This window comes from Pleurodeles waltl, chromosome 7 (genome assembly GCF_031143425.1).
Source record: "Pleurodeles waltl isolate 20211129_DDA chromosome 7, aPleWal1.hap1.20221129, whole genome shotgun sequence".
Lineage (NCBI taxonomy): Eukaryota > Metazoa > Chordata > Amphibia > Caudata > Salamandridae > Pleurodeles > Pleurodeles waltl.
The window spans coordinates 653254674-653276115 of NC_090446.1; the positions used below are offsets into that span (position 1 = coordinate 653254674).

The window sequence follows — 21442 nt, forward strand, 5'->3', positions numbered from 1 at the left end:
TTCTGCCACCCCTAACTCCTATTTTCCCTTCTCCTCTTCTGGCCCGGCTCAGAGCCACCCCTTCTGCCTTATCCACCATGGGACCTTGAGGTACGGAGAAATACCGTTATTCCTTACTTGCAGTCTGATATTTGAAAAACAAAAGGTACCTCCTACACACCTTCGGCGTTCCTGCTCACTCTTTACAGCACCCAATATGAAAAACTCCTTCTCACCTTCTTCTAAGCCTTTGCCTTTGCCATTGCAAATACAGCCAGTGCAGACTCTGCCACACCTCCCCTGGAATGGAATCCTTGCTGCTGCCTCCCTTCCTCTGAGCACCTCCGGTCAAGCTCTCATTAGGGGCGCCGCCCGCTCCGTGCCCTTGCCACCTTCAAAACGAAGAAAAGACCATCCTCTGGCAAAAAATAATGTCGCACTGCCTCCTCTGACCCCCCCGGTAAGCGGCTACCTTTTAATCTATATTTCGAGCATTTCCGTGCTCCAGTCCAGCTGAGGCCTCCGCGCCCGGCCCCTCAGCCGGCCGCCATGTTCTCCCCAAGCCCCAGTGTGCAACCTGAGTAATATTAGTTCTTGGTGCTCCCATTTGGGCTTACCAGTGCAACTTGAGTTTTCACAAAAAATCTGCAGTGATGGCTGCTTGACTGCGATTGGACCAGCTGCAGACCCCTCTCCTTAACACCCCGAGCCGACTGTTGTGACAGATGCATTGTTGCTAGGTGGGGGAGGTTAACTGGGGGAGGAGGACATTGGTCTATTTTATTGGAGTTGCAGGCAAGTTGCTTACCACTTGTAGGAAGTTGGCTCTGTATGCACTATTTCAAAGTAAGGAATAGTATGCACAGAGTCCAAGGGTTCCCCTTAGAGGTAAGATAGTGGCAAAAAGAGATAATACTAATGCTCTATTTTGTGGTAGTGTGGTCGAGCAGTAGGCTTATCAAAGGAGTAGTGTTAAGCATTTGTTGTACATACACACAGGCAATAAATGAGGAACACACACTCAGAGACAAATCCAGCCAATAGGTTTTGTTATAGAAAAATATATTTTCTTAGTTTATTTTAAGAACCACAGGTTCAAATTCTACATGTAATATCTCTTTTGAAAGGTATTGCAGGTAAGTACTTTAGGAACTTTGAATAATCACAGTAGCATATATACTTTGTACATAAAATACAATAAGCTGTTTTAATAGTGGACACAGTGCAATTTTCACAGTTCCTGGGGGAGGTAAAGTATTGTTATTTTTAGCGAGTAAGTAAATCACTTACAGGTCACAGTTTTGGGTCCAAGGTAGCCCACCGTTGGGGGTTCAGAGCAACCCCAAAGTTACCACACCAGCAGCTCAGGGCCGGTCAGGTGCAGAGGTCAAAGAGGTGCCCAAAACACATAGGCTTCAATGGAGAGAAGGGTGTGCCCCGGTTCCAGTCTGCCAGCAGGTAAGTACCCGCGTCTTCGGAGGGCAGACCAGGGGGTTTTTGTAGGGCACCGGGGGGGGGACACAAGTCCACACAGAAAGTACACCCTCAGCAGCGCGGGGGCGGCCGGGTGCAGTGTGCAAACAAGCGTCGGGTTCTCTGTAGATTTCAATGGGAGACCAAGGGGTCTCTTCAGCGGTGCAGGCAGGCAAGGGGGGGCTCCTCGGGGTAGCCACCACCTGGGCAAGGGAGAGGGCCTCCTGGGGGTCACTCCTGCACAGAAGTTCCGTTCCTTCAGGTGCTGGGGGCTGCGGGTGCAGGGTCTTTTCCAGCCGTCGGGACTTTAGGTTCAGGCAGTCGCGGTCAGGGGGAGCCTCGGGATTCCCTCTGCAGGCGTCGCTGTGGGGGTTCAGGGGGGACAACTTTGGTTACTCACGGACTCGGAGTCGCCGGAGGGTCCTCCCTGACGTGTTGGTTCTCCACCAGTCGAGTCGGGGTCGCCGGGTGCAGTGTTGCAAGTCTCACGCTTCTTGCGGGGAATTGCAGGGGTCTTTAAATCTGCTCCTTTGAAACAAAGTTGCAGTTCTTTTGGAGCAGTGCTGCTGTCCTCGGGAGTTTCTTGTCTTTCTTGAAGCAGGGCAGTCCTCTGAGGATTCAGAGGTCGCTGGTCCTTTGGAAAGCGTCGCTGGAGCAGGTTTCTTTGGAAGGCAGGAGACAGGCCGGTAAGACTGGGGCCAAAGCAGTTGGTGTCTTCTGTTCTTCCTCTGCAGGGGTTTTTCAGCTCAGCAGTCCTCTTCTTCTTGTAGTTTCAGGAATCTGAGTTCCTTGGTTCTGGGGAGCCCCTAAATACAGACTCCCAGACCATATACTCTTATGGCTACCCTGCACCTACAATGTCTAAGGTTTTGCTTAGACACTGTAGGGGCATAGTGCTCATGCACATATGCCCTCACCTGTGGTATAGTGCCCCCTGCCTTAGGGCTGTAAGGCCTGCTAGAGTGGTGACTTACCTATGCCACAGGCAGTGTGAGGTTGGCATGGCACCCTGAGGGGAGTGCCATGTCGACTTAGTCATTTTCTCCCCACCAGCACACACAAGCTGGCAAGCAAGTGTGTCTGTGCTGTGTGAGGGGTCCCTAGGGTGGCATAAGACATGCTGCAGCCCTTAGAGACCTTCCCTGGCATCAGGGCCCTTGGTACCAGGGGTACCAGTTACAAGGGACTTACCTAGGTGCCAGGGTTGTGCCAATTGTGGAAACAATGGTACATTTTAGGTGAAAGAACACTGGTGCTGGGGCCTGGTTAGCAGGGTCCCAGCACACTTCTCAGTCAAGTCAGCATCAGTATCAGGCAAAAAGTGGGGGGTAACTGCAACAGGGAGCCATTTCTTTACACCACTTAAATGCATTCGTGACAACCATCAAGGGAGAGTGAGTACAGATTCTCATAGACAACACTACTGTCATGGGGTATTGCAACATGCCAGGGGGTGTGGGGTCTTTGCCAGGAGGTCTTGCAGAGCTGGAAGTGGCTGAATGCTTCTTGGCATCTCCTACAAACAAACTCAGTTGATGTTATCTAGTGGATCACGAATGGCAAATACTCAAAGGTGGCATAGGGCATCTTCCAGCAGTGGTGAGAGTCCTGGCTCAACGAACTCACCATTGGAGAGTGCAGTAATGTCCCAATCTTAGACCTTGTGAATATCCCCAGGCGCCAGACTTGATCTGGAGATGTTTTTTAAGCAATTCCCCCGCACTGTGGTAAGTGGCTTTCCTAGCGAGGTTCAGAGACATAGAGCTTGGTCTCACAGACGCTGAAGCCCTTTGGGGTTATCAGGGTTCACTTGCCATGTGACTTCGACTCATGTGAGGAACCTGGTCAGGACAGACATACGTGTTTTAGGTCCATCACAGTCATCTGCTTATGGCTGTCTTGCAGGTTTAGAGCCTAATATTTGAGACTGTAAAAAATGTTGACTGTACACTGTAAAAATGTTGAGAAGATAAGTTCTGTCAAAGAACAGAAGAAAAAGGGCGCAAGATCCAAATCCATGTCTGAATATGCAGAAACAAAGGAACTGATGTCAGCGCATTTGGTGGCGGCTATATGTCGCTCTGTTTGGGATGGAGTAGATACAGAGCTGCATTACGCCACCTACTAGCATGCATAATAGTTGCTGAGAAAATCTCCAGATCCAACCTGGCACATGGTGATATTCACAAAGTGAGACATCTGTGATAAGACAGAGGATCCACCAGAAAGAGCGTTACTGAAGGTAAGAAACTTGTTTGCCTTGGCTTGCATTGTAAAGTACTGCTGGGTAGAGCACCACCACACAGAAAGTGTATGAAAGCTGGCTTGGATGGCGCTTCAAATACCCACCTTCTGTTAATTAACTGAGCATCTGGATAATCTATGCACCAGTTAGGTAGGCCAGTCCCACTGTTATACGTGGACCTCTGTAAAGTTGCTAATGGTATTCCCGCCACGCTCCGCAGCACAATAGAACCTGGTCATGTCATCAAGTTTTTGATTGAAGTCCTCCATTAAGTTGTGTGGCATGTTTTGTAATGCATCTACCATCTTTGGGAGGGCAATCATTCTAAAAAGGTCAGCTCAGCCCAACATGGGCAGAGTGAGCAATCTTTGTTGGGAAATATCAACCCGTGCTTTCCGTAGCAAATTTTGCTGCTTTATAACTATATTCCCAGATGTTTAAATTATTTGTTCTCCACTCGCAGGGACATGAGAAGTCTTCCCATAGGGTTGAATCCTCCCAAGGGGGCTAGCAGGGCCATCTTCTAGTTTATCCGTAGGACGCAGTATTTGTTGTTTTTGTTTAGTATGAATTTCAGTCCGTTTAGGGACTCGCTAAGGAAGGCTTTACACAGCAAAATGACGGCATCGTAAATCAGAATTTGTTCCCTCCGGTTGGACCCCCACCAGCAGCAATTTTATTAGAAATCAGCACAAACTATTTTTGCTATTGGCTCAGCTGCCAGCGCAAATAGCATCGGGAACAGAGTGCATCCCTGTTTTCTGCAGCTGTGTATGTGAAAGGGCCTGGAAAGCTTGCTGTTGACTCTCATAGTGGCACTATTTTGGTGTATAGCACCCAGACCCACAGTAGAAAACAAAAATCAAAGACCATTTTGCTCAAGATACAATATAAAAATCAACATCCAGGTAAATCAAACGGTTTGTTGGTGTTAAAAGGCACCAGGGCGATTGGTTCGGAGTCCTTGGTCACTAAGGCTAGATTTCTGTACTTGTTTGAATTGGTAGACCTATGTGGCTTGAAACCAGATTGGTCTGGGTGGATCAAATCTAGGATCATTGTTTTCAGTCTGTTGGCTAGGATCTTTGCCAATAATTTTGTCTCACTGTTAATTAGGGATACTTGTTAAGAGACAAACACACCCTTTGCTTCCCTTCCTTGGGACGATATACAGTAGTCACAGCTATCAAGTCCTCGTGAAGGAACCTTTAATTGTTAGTATTTTAACATGTTATAATATTATCAAGATGTTCTAAAATATCTGAGTTATCACTTTTGCCAGTTTATTGTGGTAATCAATCAGACGTCCGGGATCTTTCAGGATTAAAGTTGGATAATAGGGTTTGCTATGTACTCTACGGGTGTAGTTCTTCTAATTCCAGACTGCTCTGGAGACAAATTGCGATTTAGGCAGACATGGACAAACTGATGTAGCTCAGAGTCCCTCCAATCCAGCCTTAGGTCTATTTTTTTATAGACAGGAGGTGGTCTGCAAATGTCTCCGCAACTGCTGTGTCACCCGCTATGATTAACCATCATGTCTGCATATGTATTGCATAAGTCGCTTTTCCTTTCTCATCTAATCCACTGGGGCAGGATATTCCCCGGCTTATCGCTTGTCTCATAAATTTCAGGCTTTTGGCTTAGGCAGTAGTTTATTTCCTCATTAGGCAATAATTATTTCACTTCTTCTGTTTTGTACTGTAGTTCCCTTGTTCATAATATCTGGCTGACTCATATGTTCCCTTTCAAGGTCAAGTAAGCTCTGCACTAAAACCCAGCTTTGTTTTGCCCTTATTCTTTTCCTACTGACCTAGATATCAGGCACTGTGTGAGTACTGCTTTATATGCATCCCACACTGTCAACTGAGTCAGTGTCTTGCTTAAACTAGTGTTCCGAAGCCGTCCTCAACTCATTTACTGCCTCCGGGATTTCTAAGTGGCATGTTAGTATTACCACTTGGCAACTTCCCCAAATAGTTTTTACAACACAGGTAAGTATTTACATGAACTTTACAAAGCAGGACTTTAACATGTAGGTACATTACTATTTGTACTAAAAGACATAAACTCTTGTTTTTGTCTTAACACACCCACACACATGTATGTATTTATATATGTCACTTAAAAAACAAACCATTATTAGGTTTCAGGGATGGGGAGGTATGAGGTGTATGGGGTTTTTAGGCTTTAGGAATGGGTAGCAATAAGGAGTATTAAGGGGTTTTAGGGTCCAGGAATGGATAGGTGTAAAGGGTTATTAGACTTTAGGGCTGGGTGGGAAAGGTAGTATTGTGAGTTTTAGGTCTCAGGTCTGGATTTAGAGTTCATGGCTCAGAAGGCGTATCAGATAGTTGTGGAGTTTTAGGGTTCAGGGATAGTGAGGGTTTTTTAGTATTCAGGGTTAGGGAAGGGGTACTAAGGTGTTTTGATGTTGAGAGGAGGAGTAGTAAGGATATTTTGGGGGGGTGAAGGATAGGTAGGTTAGTAAGCATTTTATTTATGTTTTAAGGATGTGGATAGGTATAAATGTGTGATTGCAAATATGTATGTATGTGTATATATATGTTCGATGGCATGTGTAGCTGCAGATACACATGCTGTGCACAGTCCGCCGTCTGGTGTTGGGCTCGGAGTGTTACAAGTTGTTTTTCTTCAAAGAAGTCTTTTTGAGTCACGAGACCGAGGGACTCCTCCCACTTCGATTCCATTGCGCATGGGCGTCGACTCCATCTTAGATTGTTTTTTTTCCGCCATCGGGTTCGGACGTGTTCCTTTTCGCTCCGTGTTTCGGGTCGGAAAGTTAGTTAGAATCTCGGAAAAAAACGTCTGTATTGTTTGCGTTCGGTATCGGGTTAGTTAGAACAAATCGACACCGAATTTTGAAGAGCTCCGGTGGCCCTTCGGGGTTTTTTCGATCCCCCGTCGATCCCCCGTCGGGGCCTGGTCGGCCCGGCCACGTGCGACTTCAAGGCTCATGGAACGGACCCCATTCCGCTTCTGCCCAAAATGCCATCACAAGTATCCGTATACGGATCACCATCTGGTCTGTAACTTGTGCTTGTCCCCCGAGCACAAGGAGGATACTTGTGAAGCGTTTCGGGCGAGGAAGACGCTGAGAGACCGAAGAGCCAGGAGACTACAAATGGCGTCCACGCCGACAGGTCAAGATAGTTTCGAGGAGGAAGAAGAAGCTTTCTCCGTCCGCGAGTCGCATTCGGAAGAACTGGATGCCGAAGAAACAACCAAAACCGTGAGTAAGACGTTGAAAATCAAGACTCACGAGAAGTCTACAAAAGCCCAGGGGACGCCACCGCCAACAGGCCATGGCTTAACCCGAAAAATAGGTGACCCATCCAAGGCACCGAAAAAGGGCATGCTGGTGTCGAAGTCATCCGACTCCGGTCGAGATACCGCCACACAGCAACCTCGGAGCCGAGACAGCGGTTCCGAGAAACTTCGGCACAGAGACAGCGGCACCGAAGAATTTCGGCACCAAGACACCACGCCGAAAACAAAGAAGGTTTCTTCGGAGCCTAAAAAGACTTCCGAAAAGGTTTCGGTTCCGAAACAGCCAGCCTCGGAGCCGAAAACTAGTTCCTATACAGAGGAACAAGGATTAACCTCCCAATTACATAGATTTGGAGAGGAGCTTCAAGCTGGAGAGCCTGACTACACACAAAGAAGGCTTCATATTCATGAGGACACAGGGAAGATAACCACTCTTCCCCCAATCAAAATAAAAAGGAAACTTGCCTTTCAACAAAAGGACAAGCAACCACAGGCAAAGGTTGCAAGGAAAACAACCCCACCACCGTCTCCACCACCATCAATACATGCATCACCAGCAACAACTCCACCACTGATGCACTCACCAGCTCATACCACAATGAGTCAGGATGATCCCGATGCATGGGACCTCTACGATGCTCCAGTGTCTGACAATAGCCCAGACTCTTATCCTACAAAACCGTCACCACCTGAGGACAGTACATCCTATACACAGGTGGTCGCAAGGGCAGCCGAGTTTCACAATGTCTCCTTACATTCGGAACCAATTGAGGATGATTTTCTCTTTAACACCCTATCCTCCACCCATAGCCAGTATCAATGCCTTCCCATGCTCCCAGGAATGCTAAGACATTCAAAACAAATTTTTCAGGATCCAGTTAAAGGCAGAGCCATAACTCCAAGGGTGGAGAAAAAATATAAGCCACCGCCCACAGATCCAATATATATTACAACACAACTAACACCAGACTCAGTAGTTGTGGGGGCAGCTCGTAAGAGAGCTAACTCTCATACCTCAGGCGACGCACCACCTCCAGACAAGGAGAGCCGCAAATTTGATGCTGCGGGAAAAAGGGTTGCAGCACAAGCAGCAAATCAGTGGCGTATTGCCAATTCACAAGCACTTTTGGCAAGATACGACAGGGCTCATTGGGATGAAATGCAACATTTCATCGAACACTTACCCAAGGAGTTCCAAAAAAGAGCGCAACAAGTGGTGGAAGAGGGACAAAGTATCTCAAATAATCAGATACGGTCTTCCATGGATGCAGCAGATACAGCTGCAAGGACAATAAACACTGCAGTCACAATACGAAGGCACGCATGGCTGCGCACTTCTGGGTTCAAACCGGAAATCCAGCAGGTTGTGCTCAATATGCCGTTTAATGAACAGCAATTGTTTGGGCCGGAGGTAGACACTGCCATCGAAAAACTCAAAAAGGACACCGATACAGCCAAAGCCATGGGCGCACTCTACTCCCCGCAGAGTAGAGGCACATTTCGGAAAACACCTTTTAGGGGAGGGTTTCGAGGTCAACCCACAGAAACCACAACCTCACAAACAAGGCCTACCTACCAGGGTCAATATCAGAGGGGAGGTTTTCGGGGGCAATTTAGAGGGGGTCAATTCCCAAAAAATAGAGGAAAGTTCCAAGGCCCCAAAACCCCTCAAAATAAGAAGTGACTCACAAGTCACACCCCCCCATCACATAACACCTGACTAAGCCAATTTTACAAACTTTGGGAGGAAATAACAGCAATTATCCAGCATGGTTATTGCATAGAATTTCGCCAATTCCCTCCAAACGTCCCACCGAAAACACACAATATGTCAAAACAACATATAGATCTTCTAGGACTAGAAGTTCAAGCATTGCTACAAAAGGACGCAATAGAATTAGTACCAATTCAACAAAAAAACACAGGAGTTTACTCACTGTACTTTCTAATACCCAAAAAGGACAAAACTCTGAGACCAATACTAGATCTCAGAACACTAAATACCTACATAAAATCAGACCACTTTCACATGGTCACATTACAAGACGTAATCCCACTGCTCAAACAGCAAGACTACATGACAACATTAGATCTAAAAGATGCATATTTCCATATACCAATACATCCTTCACACAGGAAATACCTAAGGTTCGTATTCCAAGGAATACATTACCAATTCAAAGTGTTACCATTCGGAATAACAACTGCGCCAAGAGTTTTTACAAAATGCCTGGCAGTAGTAGCTACACATATCAGAAGGCAGCAAATACATGTGTTCCCGTACTTAGACGACTGGTTAATCAAAACCAACACGCTAAAACAGTGTTCACAGCACACAAAATATGTCATACAAACCCTTCACAGGCTAGGTTTCTCCATCAACTACGCGAAGTCACACCTTTTGCCGTGTCAAACGCAGCAATACTTAGGAGCGACAATCAACACAGCAAAAGGGATTGCCACTCCAACTCCACAACGGGTTCAAACATTTCACAAAGTAATACAGGCCATGTATCCAACACAAAAGATGCAAGTCAGAATGGTAATGAAACTACTAGGCATGATGTCTTCATGCATAGCCATTGTCCCAAATGCAAGATTGCACATGCGGCCCTTACAACAGTGCCTAGCATCACAATGGTCACAAGCACAGGGTCAACTTCTAGATCTGGTGTTGATAGACCGCCAAACATACATCTCGCTTCTATGGTGGAACAGTACAAATTTAAACCGAGGGCGGCCTTTCCAAGACCCAGTGCCACAATACGTCATAACAACAGATGCTTCCATGACAGGGTGGGGAGCACACCTCAATCAGCACAGCATCCAAGGACAATGGGACATACATCAGAGACAGTTTCACATAAATCACTTGGAAATGTTAGCAGTATTTCTAGAGCTGAAAGCATTTCAACCCATAATAACCCAAAAATACATTCTTGTCAAAACAGACAACATGACAACAATGTATTATCTAAACAAACAAGGAAGGACACACTCGACACAGTTGTGCCTCCTAACACAGAAAATATGGCATTGGGCGATTCACAACCACATTCGCCTAATAGCACAATTTATTCCAGGGATTCAGAACCAGTTGGCAGACAATCTCTCTCGAGATCACCAACAAACCCACGAATGGGAAATTCACCCCCAAATACTAAACAATTACTTTCAAATTTGGGGAACGCCTCAAATAGATCTATTTGCAACAAAGGAAAACTCAAAATGCCAAAACCTCGCATCCAGGTACCCACAAGATCAATCCCAAGGCAATGCTCTATGGATGAACTGGTCAGGGATCTTTGCATACGCTTTTTCCCCTCTCCCTCTCATTCCATATGTAGTAAACAGGTTGAGTCAAAACAAACTCAAACTCATACTAATAGCACCAACATGGGCGAGGCAACCTTGGTACAGGACACTACTAGACCTGTCAGTAGTACCTCATGTCAAACTACCCAACAAACCAGATCTGTTAACACAACACAAACAACAGATCAGACATCCAAATCCAGCATATTTGAATCTAGCAATTTGGCTCCTGAAATCCTAGAATTCGGACACTTGCACCTCACACAAGAATGTATGGAGGTCATAAAACAAGCTAGTAAACCTACCGCTAGACACTGCTACGCAAACAAGTGGAAAAGATTCGTGTGTTACTGCCAGAATAATCCAATTCAGCCATTACACGCATCTCCAAAGGATATAGTAGGATATTTACTACATTTGCAAAAATCAAATCTAGCTTTCTCTTCCATAAAAATACATCTCACCGCAATATCAGCTTACCTACTATTTAGAATTCCAGTCATTAAAGCGTTTATGGAAGGCTTAAAGAGAATCATACCACCAAGAACACCACCTGTTCCTTCATGGAACCTCAACATTGTCTTAACAAGACTCATGGGTCCACCTTTCGAGCCCATGCATTCTTGTGAAATGCAATACTTAACGTGTAAAGTTGCATTTTTGATTGCCATCACATCTCTAAGAAGAGTGAGCGAGATTCAAGCATTTACCATACAGGAACCATTTATTCAGATACATAAAAATAAAGTCGTTCTAAGAACAAATCCTAAATTTTTACCAAAGGTTATCTCAACGTTCCACTTAAATCAAACAGTAGATTTACCAGTGTTCTTCCCACAACCAGATTCTGTAGCTGAAAGAGCACTACATACATTAGACATCAAAAGAGCACTAATGTACTACATTGACAGAACGAAACTAATTAGAAAAACAAAACAACTATTTATTGCCTTTCAAAAACCTCATACAGGAAATCCAATTTCAAAACAAGGCATTGCTAGGTGGATAGTTAAGTGTATTCAAACCTGCTATCTTAAAGGAAAGAGAGAGCTGCCTATTACACCAAAGGCACACTCAACCAGAAAGAAAGGGGCTACCATGGCCTTTCTAGGAAATATTCCAATGAACGAAATATGTAAGGCAGCAACATGGTCTACGCCTCATACATTTACCAAGCACTACTGTGTAGATGTGTTAACTGCACAACAAGCCACAGTAGGTCAGGCTGTACTAAGAACATTATTTCAAACTACTTCAACTCCTACAGGCTGAACCACCGCTTTTGGGGAGATAACTGCTTACTAGTCGGTGCTCAGCATGTGTATCTGCAGCTACACATGCCATCGAACGGAAAATGTCACTTACCCAGTGTACATCTGTTCGTGGCATGAGTCGTTGCAGATTCACATGCGCCCACCCGCCTCCCCGGGAGCCTGTAGCCGTTTAGAAGTAGATCTTCAACATTTGTACACTTGTAAATATATTACTTTAACCTTTATTATGTACATACGTATTCATTCCATTGCATGGGCACTGTTACTAACATACACAACTCCTACCTCACCCTCTGCGGGGAAAACAATCTAAGATGGAGTCGACGCCCATGCGCAATGGAATCGAAGTGGGAGGAGTCCCTCGGTCTCGTGACTCGAAAAGACTTCTTCGAAGAAAAACAACTTGTAACACTCCGAGCCCAACACCAGACGGCGGACTGTGCACAGCATGTGAATCTGCAGCGACTCATGCCACGAACAGATGTACACTGGGTAAGTGACATTTTTCATATGTGTGTGTGTATGTGTATATATATATATATATATATATATCTATATATATATATATATATATACACACACACACACACACACACACACGTATATATAGTTTTTTATATACATGTGTGTGTGTATATATTTTTAAACTTTTTTTTTTCTTTTTTAAATTTTATGGTGATATATCAAATGATAGTAACATTATTTTCAGACCAAAAAAGCTCATTATCTACGGAAAAGCTGACCTAACCACCTGCGAGGGCCTGTGGCAAGGGCAACCTAACTCCCCTCCTGCAACATCCTCCACCCCACGGAAAACCTAACCGCTCTGTCCCCTCCTACCACCCCCCTGTTCCCAGTTCAGTAGGGCAGGAACTAGTGCTACATTGACATGAGTGCTGATGATCCTGCAAATGTTTAGTATCTCCCTAAAGTAACACAAACCTTCAAAAGTTCAAGAAAGTACATCTATCTAGTGTTGTGTCTTTCTAGGAACTGTGTTGAACATATCATCCTTCTCAAAGACAACTGACATAAAACTGTTTTATCATGAGAGTAAGCTCTGTGTATGTAGTCCTAGCCAACACACTGGATATAATTACATCATCTTTCTAGGGGATTGAGGCTCACCCTGGCTTATCCAACTCCTAGGTAGGTTCACACACTTGTTGAGATAATAGCGCAGTTTATGGCTATTCAACAAGGTTTTCACTGGTAACTAGGCTTTTGCCTAGTAGGAATTGGTGATAACTTCCAAAGTGGGGAGAGACCGTAGATGAATAGATGGTGTCACAGGAGGTGCAGCCTGAAAAGCACTGGCGATTAGTCATACTAATAGTCAGCAAATGTCAGTAATCTATGACTGGGCGTAAGGTAAAAAAAAAAATGGCAAAGTGGCAGTGACGGCAAGCATGTCTTGGCACAGGTGTAAAAATGGGATGAGAAATCTACTGGCAGTTTGACAATCGGGCCAACAATAGAATCACGTTGGCTGGTTGATGGAGGCAATGTGTGGCTGTTAGCGCTAGGAGCAAATCTTCCTTAGCGGGGTCTTTCCCCAGTTTGGAAGTTATCCCTTCCAGCGCCTTCCTTCCCCACATAAATACTCTCTCTGACTCATGAACAATTGGCAATGATAATCCTGTAATTTCATTAGGGATTAAAACTTCATTGGTTTAGCCAGAGACTCACTTTTGATGATTTGTTATGGTGGGTTGCGTTGTTCTTATTACTTTTATACATTGGATGATCATGTTTCTCACTTGAATATCACTTACAAAAAAGCACTGGCACTCACTATGGCATTTGTTCGGTTTTATGATTTGCTAAATTAAGAATTGTCATTTGACTATGAAGAATTGCTCCAGTTTTTGATTAGGGACCACTGTTCATTTCGCAGCTGTTCTTTCCAGGTCCCTGGTGACTGCTGGGTTTCCCTTGTGTCTCACAAAACATTCTGCCTCAACAAGACGATGGAAATTAAGAAAATTGAAAACAATTTTACTGTTGCTTTGGGAAATTGATGGTTACTGAAGTTGACAATTTTAGAACACTGCTGTACCATATTCATATTCACATTAACCCAGCTTTGTGATTGAGCACCAACATTTTCACATGGCCTCAAGGATGTAAACATTTTTTTTTTGTGTGACAGGTTGAAGTCAAGCCATATGTCTTGGATGACCAACTTTGCGATGAATGTCAAGGAGCCCGCTGCGGTGGAAAATTTGCTCCATTCTTCTGTGCTAATGTTACCTGTCTGCAGTATTACTGTGAATATTGCTGGGCTGCTATCCATTCACGCGCTGGTCGAGAATTCCACAAGCCCCTGGTGAAGGAGGGAGGAGATCGCCCAAGACATATTTCATTTCGCTGGAACTGATGGATCGCTGCGGTGCTAGTTGTTGTATGCAGGCATCAAAATAAGTGCACTCTTCTGTTAACTGAACTCCTAACACCCAGTACTCCCTCAATCCCTCACCTATAAGATCGCATGCCCTTTTGTAGTAGTCTGTATTTTATCAATAGTATAATGAAAGAATGACCTATAATATAGGTATTTTGTAGATTTGTGTCATTTAAAACTGTATTGGAACTCCTTTTTCATATGGATATCCTGTTGTTGCATGCAAGATTCACTCTGTCTTCATTGAGACCAGGAGAGCAGAGGGACTTCGTGCAACATTTGTTTCTTAAGAGGAGAGTGAAAGAAGAAAAGAATTTGAGTGAGAAAGAGAAATGAAACAGAGTATTTTTTTTTATTAAATTATTAATATAAAATAACATAATATGTTTATTAAAATAACCATGCAACCACAATAACACTATCAGTCTGTTCTGACACAAATCCTTTCAGAGGGAGATTTATTTTTTCAGTATAAACATCAATTTTTTGTTTTGTTTGCTTGTTTTGTTACAGAAACAAAAGACGTTAGCAGTTAACTACTAACAGGAAAACGCATGTTAAAAACAACAAAAAATGCACGCACGAGGTTGAAGCAGCATTGTAAATTATTTTCTTTTATTTTTCAAGGATTTTGAGGCTGAAAATTACATGCATCCCTGTGCCTCCAATGTTTAGCCACCATAATATAAACAGATAAAAATGCAGTTTATTTAGTTAGACATATTGTAATCTAAGCAACAACACTTAACATTTTAGGGAATGTAATTGTTTGATAAATGTACTACTGAGAGGAGTGCACCTTTCCATTTATTTTTTAAATTAAAAATACAATTATCTGGCAGTGACCCCTCAAAACCTACCAAAGCTAAATTAACAAGATGAATATCAAACATGTCACTTGCTCTCCTGAAGAACAAATCTATAGATTTTATTTTTGATGTTTAATATATATATATCTCTATTACTTTATTTACTAACCATCAGGTGTCAGCTTTTGCGCTCCATTTTGACATAAAACCTTAAAATACCTCAAGGATGTCATCTTGATTTTATATATTTTCAGTTACTACTACTGTAACTGCAACTAAGAAAAGGAGTTGGCTGCTAAGTGATTACATTTTCAATGTAAGGTCATTTTTTATATCTATAATTTCACATCACATTGAGAATGCAAAATGTGCAAAGAAAAGGCTACCTAATCTCGGGGCATAAAATGCAGTCAATCTGTGCAAAAGTGCATCTCTGTATAAAAATTCTTCAACAGGAATAAAGTAACCATAGCGTTTTTTCAAAACTTCAGCAAGAGACAATGAGTAACAAGTGCCCGATGTGCCAACATTTATAAATTGGTGCATGTGCTAATTATTAATACATTTAGAGTTTGCACGGTGTTACCATAATCCTTACTCAGCAGCACAACATGCTGCAGGAGGTCTTACATCATCATCTCCCTTATCCAGACGAAGAACTCCCTTAATGCCGTGTTTTCTTTTTTTTTTTTTTTTTTATGGAGGAGTATCAATGCTTAATAATACAACTAAATATAAGGGCCATCTTTTGAACCTTTCTTATAAAGTACATTAGACTCTGGTCAACCAAAGACCTGCCTTGGCACTGCTGCTAAAAAAAGATCTATTAGCACAACTGATTTATTGTCTTACAATTGACAAACACATTTTTTCAGATATTTTGAGTTCAGGCTTAAATGACCTATACCAGATTTGTTAGAAAGTTCAAAATGGAGACTTTTGCTGTCAAGTGGGCTTATATTAAGGGAGCTGCTCTTTAACAGATCTTAAAAATTAAGATTGTCCTGCAAATAGAGAATACCTTTAGGTAGCTATATTCTTTCTGAAGTTCATCACATTTGGAATATTCATTTAATGTGATTAAAATACCATTAGCCCCAAGTAAGATCAAACTTGTAACACTTCATCAAGAGGAGGCTATTGGTTATTTATGAAAGTCATGGTGTTTGAAAGGTATAGTTTTGATCTGGTAATGAAGCATTCTCCTATCCTACGCTATGATAGTACAAAGTCTACTGGTACATATTGCCTACACCAGTTTTTAGTTGAAAATACATCAAATGTTTTCCAAATAGCATAATTTATTGATGCTGTTTTATTCTCACCAGTGTGGCATAGGTTTTGACACACATGTAGATATATTTTGCTTTTAGGAGGCTTGGGGTGCGCTTTTGTGCCATTCCTACCCAGTAAACAGGTGTGGTGAGTTGACATTAGAAGAAATAACACTGTTGAGACCTAGCTTTGAAGAATAATTTTCCCTTTGTACATGACCTGCTGAATTTCGGTACAGTGTTTTTTGTAGCTAACTTATTTTGTCATGCACATAATGTATACTTGTTATGCACTACTTTTGTATATCTTGTTTTTCCAACAGTGAGCATTTTTAGGCACACTTATCACTGACTGGATATCTCTTTATGCAATACCTCAATTTTTCATATTGCAGAGAGTAGCTTTTTGTACTTTTATTACTGAGAGATCTTCATATACTTCATTTTTTAATATAAATAATTTTAATAAATTTTATTTTCTTATATTCTGCTTTTTATACATTTCAGTGCTCTGCATACATGTTTAATTATGGATGTTGTGCACTGGCAATGCTATTTTAGAATCTGCAGAGAGAAGATGCATGTTGCTGAAACATCATAGGCCCTGCACCATGTATTTTGGTGTGTATTTATTTTAAGAAGTAGCAAATGTCAAAGTTCAGAGGAAAATAAAATGGCTTAAACTTGACAAATGATGCCATTTGTCAATCCCTCACATCTACATTGAAGTATATAATTGTAGCCTAGAAATTTAAAAGTAATACATTGTCAATGAAATGTCAACAGCTTCATGTTACATTTTTGGTTTTAAAATATACACAATTGAAGGTTTTGGTGAATGTATAGTCATTTTCATAGCAAATAAATTGATGTTAGGTGTTTGATGCAGAAGTGTATCTGCTCTTATAAAATTAACAAAAAAATAAATGAGACTGCCAGGTGGCAGATGTGTAAATTTAGTATGCATGACTCATACAAAATTGTTACTCTCCTAATGTACACTTGTGATTATGTGGCAGGGTGTTTACAGATTGCTTGGTAACACTTTAATTTACAGGGCATAATACAACCATTCATGAGCCACTCTGCACTTAGTAATTACAAGCCTGTGAGATATTGTGCGATTGGTAGTAGATATTGAACTTAATGTGCAAGTATGATTGTCATCCTTGATCCAACTGTGTGACAGCTGTTGTTGTGGCTTGTTCCATTAACTTCAAGAGCAATTTCTTGAAAGACTGTCTAAATACTGCTAGATGTCCGTGAAGTCCCAAGGCTTATCAAGCCCCATATTTATTATGTTATTGTCTTTAAACAAGACTTGTAGGAATCTTTTCAGAATTAAGAGTGACAAATGTACAGGTGTATAACAACGAGGATGTTCTTAACACAGAAAATCTCTAAGGTGGCTGTTGGCCAAATTGGATGGGTGGAGGAATATCCATGTATAAATCTTTGAACATCGCAAATTGTAATATGTTTGGACACATGTAATGTGCATCAAAACATATATCTAATTGTTTGTTCCCCTCTATTCAAGTGCTACCATTACAGAAGTGTTGTGTAACTCACAGTATCACAAGCTTGCTAGGGTACCTGCTGTCCCGAAAGTGAATTCTGTGTCCTCTTAGTGAGTTTTTAGCTTGACCTGCATTGTCCCGCAACTATTGGGTGACAAATGCTGATCCTTGACATGCCAATGGTAGACTGCATAGTAGCACATCAGTTTACAAGGTGGGAATATGCATATAATTATAGCATCCTCGCATGGCAGTGGTTGTGTCTTTACCATGTAGTACCATGGTGATTACGTGGTGATCTTTTGCACTGTAGAAATGGCGTTATTGATTTATTTGATATGTTAAGAACCCCAACAGCCCCTGGATTTGTTATAGTATATACTTCTCCATACACAGACCTCTGCAGAAGGCAAATATAAAACTTGCAAAGAATACAATTTCGCATTTTATAAGGATGCTGTTGGAAAGACTTGATAATTCACCCTTTTTATTGTTTTAAAGAGTTAAACCTTCTGTTAAAAGGTGATTTAAAACTTGAATGTGTAAATTGTGGCAAGGTTAACTTCAAGTTATGTGCAATACTTATTTCAGACTTTTGGAAGATCTTTGCAGTGTAATTCTTTGTTTTTAATTGCAGACATTTAAAAATGTCATTTTCTACCGTTCTAGTAATCCTCTTTCTTGCTGGTATTTCTAAAGAAAAAAAATCAGAAATCAAACTTTCTACTAATGTAAAACTGAGATTATTTTTAAAAAAAATGGAATAAAAAGAGGTTTTGGTCATTTGCTTTATTTTATGACCTTATTTTAAAGCTACTGTGATTGATAGCATTGTAAGAATTGGGACAATATTGTATTCAACTGTTTTATTTTTTATATTTTAAAAATTTAAAGTATAATTAGTTTTTATAATTTTCATCAGATTTTTGTTATATTTTTTGGAAGTGAAACTTTTAACAAGTGGGTGTCTAGTTTTTACTAATCCCTGCTGTTTTTATTTTAATGTATTGCTCATATTATTGGAAGGAAAAGTTATTTAAGTATGTCAGTTATTAATTGTACTACTTGGCTGAATTTCCATATAGTTTTTACTGTGTATGGGGAGGTTGTAGTATTTATTATAGCATTTTAAATAAAAAGTAATTCATTTTTTATTAAAGTCATTTTCACATTTTAAGTTCCTATTTTTGTATGTTCTACTCTAATTAAGTTATATAACACAAGTTCCTTTTTTAAGAGTTCATTTGTTGAAGTGCTAGTGAAAAAATAATATTAAATAGTTTGCAAATGACTATTTATACAAGTATGCATATAATTTTTAAATATTTGTAATGTGAGATGTTGAATGAATAAAATTTTAACTCTTAAGGCTTCTTAACCTGTGTGTTTTGTACATTACACAAGCATGTTGGTCCTTTTAATGGCTTTTTTTGTTTCCCATTTTTACTGAAATCAAAAAGTTTTCTTAGACATTTTAGGGCAAGTATAATGGCCACCTCATCTGATACTCTACCAGAATTAGGTCATGAGTTGGTTGTGATGTGGGAGAAATTATGACTCAGCAGGGAATAACAATGTGGTCACTTTGCCCACCCACAATAAAGCTTCTGATCTGTGTATAGTTTAATTTATCCAGTAAGCAAAATTACAAGATTAATGTTACTACTTCATGGACCTGAATGCAAGTAGTTACCCTAGTATTAATCCAGTGAAGTTGAAGCTGCCTGCAACCATGGTAGTAAAGGTGGGCAAAAGTAGCCTTCCCTGATAAATGTCTCACTCAGTATAACCATATGTCATGTTAATCCAAATGCAATATATCTTTTTCTAAAGTTGGACCCTAAATAAATGAATATAATAGATATAGTGCGTGTACATCAATTGTACAGCTGTCTGTAAGTGATTGATTAAAATTTGAGGAGGTATGTTGTAGATGAAAGGTTTTGAACCCAAATAAATTATTAGAAAGATACAAAGTTGGTACTATTAAAAGCCCATATCCACTCTCCTAATACAGAGCTTTGATAGTGGGTAGGAAAAAAAAGAACTACACTAGATCAGGTTATTAACCTATGTTGAAAATATGTAAATGGACCTCCGTCCTCTGAGCCTGCTTCTGAGTCTGCTCCGCGCCGCCCTCAATTTCCAGGAGCTGGAGCCACCCCTGCCCAACTCAATGAGTTTTATGAAGCCATGCACTGACTAGTAAATCAAATATGCCAACCAGGGATAACCAGTCACCAATACAATTTAGACTGAGAGCATATGGACTTTAGTACAGGTTAGTAGTGGTAAAGTTCCCAGAGTCCTAAAGCTAACAAAAACTGGTGAGAAAATATAGGTGGAAGGAGGCAAAAAGTTTGAGGATGACCCTGCAAAGAGGTCCAGGTCCAACAGGTACACGGAGATAGTGTGGAGAGGTGTCTCTGGACCCTTTAGAATTCTAGCTGGAAGACCCAGAGGACTGGGCACGGAAATTGGGCGAAGCTAGTGGTTTTGGATGCCTCTCCTGATGTTGGCATGCTTTCTCCTCCTACCATGGCTGTGGAGGAGGGAGCATCATAATTCATGGTGGTGAAAAGGCTAGCTGAAGTCCTCGGCCTTGAGCTACCTTCTGTGGCATCAGGCCTAACCTCCTGACTGAGGTGCTTCAGCCTATGGCTTCCACCTTGTAAACCTTTTTACTATTTAACAAAGCCCTCACTGATGTTCTACAGGGTACCTGGTCCAGACACAGCACTGGGGCTCCTGTGAACAGGGCAATCACCCACCGCCATTGGCCTGCACTGAACAAGCCTAAACTCCTGACCCAATACCCTACTCCTGAGAGTCTTGTCATCCATGCTTCTTCTTCTTCGGGTGCATTCCCATCTGCACCTCCGAATAGGGAATCGAAGAGACACAATCAAATTGGGAAGAAACTGTTCTCTTCCTCCAGTCTGGCATTGCATTCTGTGAACACTGCATGCTTTTTGGGTTGCTATTCCCATAACTTATGGAATAAGATTACGCAGGAACTGCTGCAAGTCCTGAGGAGTCACAGGTCATTCTCTCCCAAGCTGTTGCTGACGGGAGAGGTGCAGCCAAGTTCCCAATACGTTGTGGGCCGGACATGACTGACTCACTGGGTAGATCGGTCGCGTCAACTGTGGTTTTACGGCACCATGCCTCGTTGAGGATGCCTAGTTTTTTGGAGAATGTCCAAAACTCGTGAACATGCCCTTTGATGGCACCCATCTCTTCGGAGACACAGTGGACCCAGCGCTCTAGGGCATTGTGGAGTCCCAGGCCACACCTTGGTCCCTTGGCCTTGCAGCCGCTAGTCACCCACTCCCTTCAGTCTGCTTTTCGCCCCATTTGTGGCTACAGAAGGGGCACCCAACCATGTCCCTTTCCCCTCAGCTACTGAGCTGCGCATGCTGTCCAGCCTCTGCGTGGCCGCGGATGCGGGATCCAACGTTCATGTGCATCTGGGAGCCAGTGGTCCACCCAGTCCAACCCAGTCCACGAGCTGCAGCCTCCAAACCCTCCTAGTCCGTCACCGCATCCCAGAGCAGTTGGAGGCAGGGTTCGCCATCACCTACCCCACTGGGAATCCATCATGATGGACAGGTGGGTCTTGCAAATAGTCTGAAGAGGCTACTCCCTCCCCTTCGAAACTGCCCCTCTGGCTATGCCACTATCTTACGAGCAGATGACGGACAATCACTTGGCACTACTCTGTGAGGAAGTTACGGCTCTTGTCCAAGTGAGCCATAGAGAGGATCCCTGTGCCCGAAGTAGGCAATGGTTGTTATTCCCGCTACTTTTTGGTGCCCAAAAAGGAAAAGGGCCCTATCCTAGACCTCCGGTCCCTCA

The 21442-nt window shown here is 42.3% G+C and overlaps 1 protein-coding gene across 2 annotated transcripts in view; it reads left to right on the forward strand.

The window, feature by feature from the left end:
* Positions 1-18952, forward strand: part of CPEB4 (cytoplasmic polyadenylation element binding protein 4) — a 281089-nt gene extending 262137 nt beyond the window's left edge. For both annotated transcript variants that reach the window (XM_069244659.1, XM_069244660.1), the window contains one exon: positions 13730-18952. In XM_069244659.1, coding sequence (XP_069100760.1) covers positions 13730-13957 — 228 coding nt within the window. In that variant the 3' untranslated portion in view covers positions 13958-18952. The remainder of the gene's footprint in view (positions 1-13729) is intronic.
* The last annotated feature ends 2490 nt before the right edge of the window (positions 18953-21442 follow it).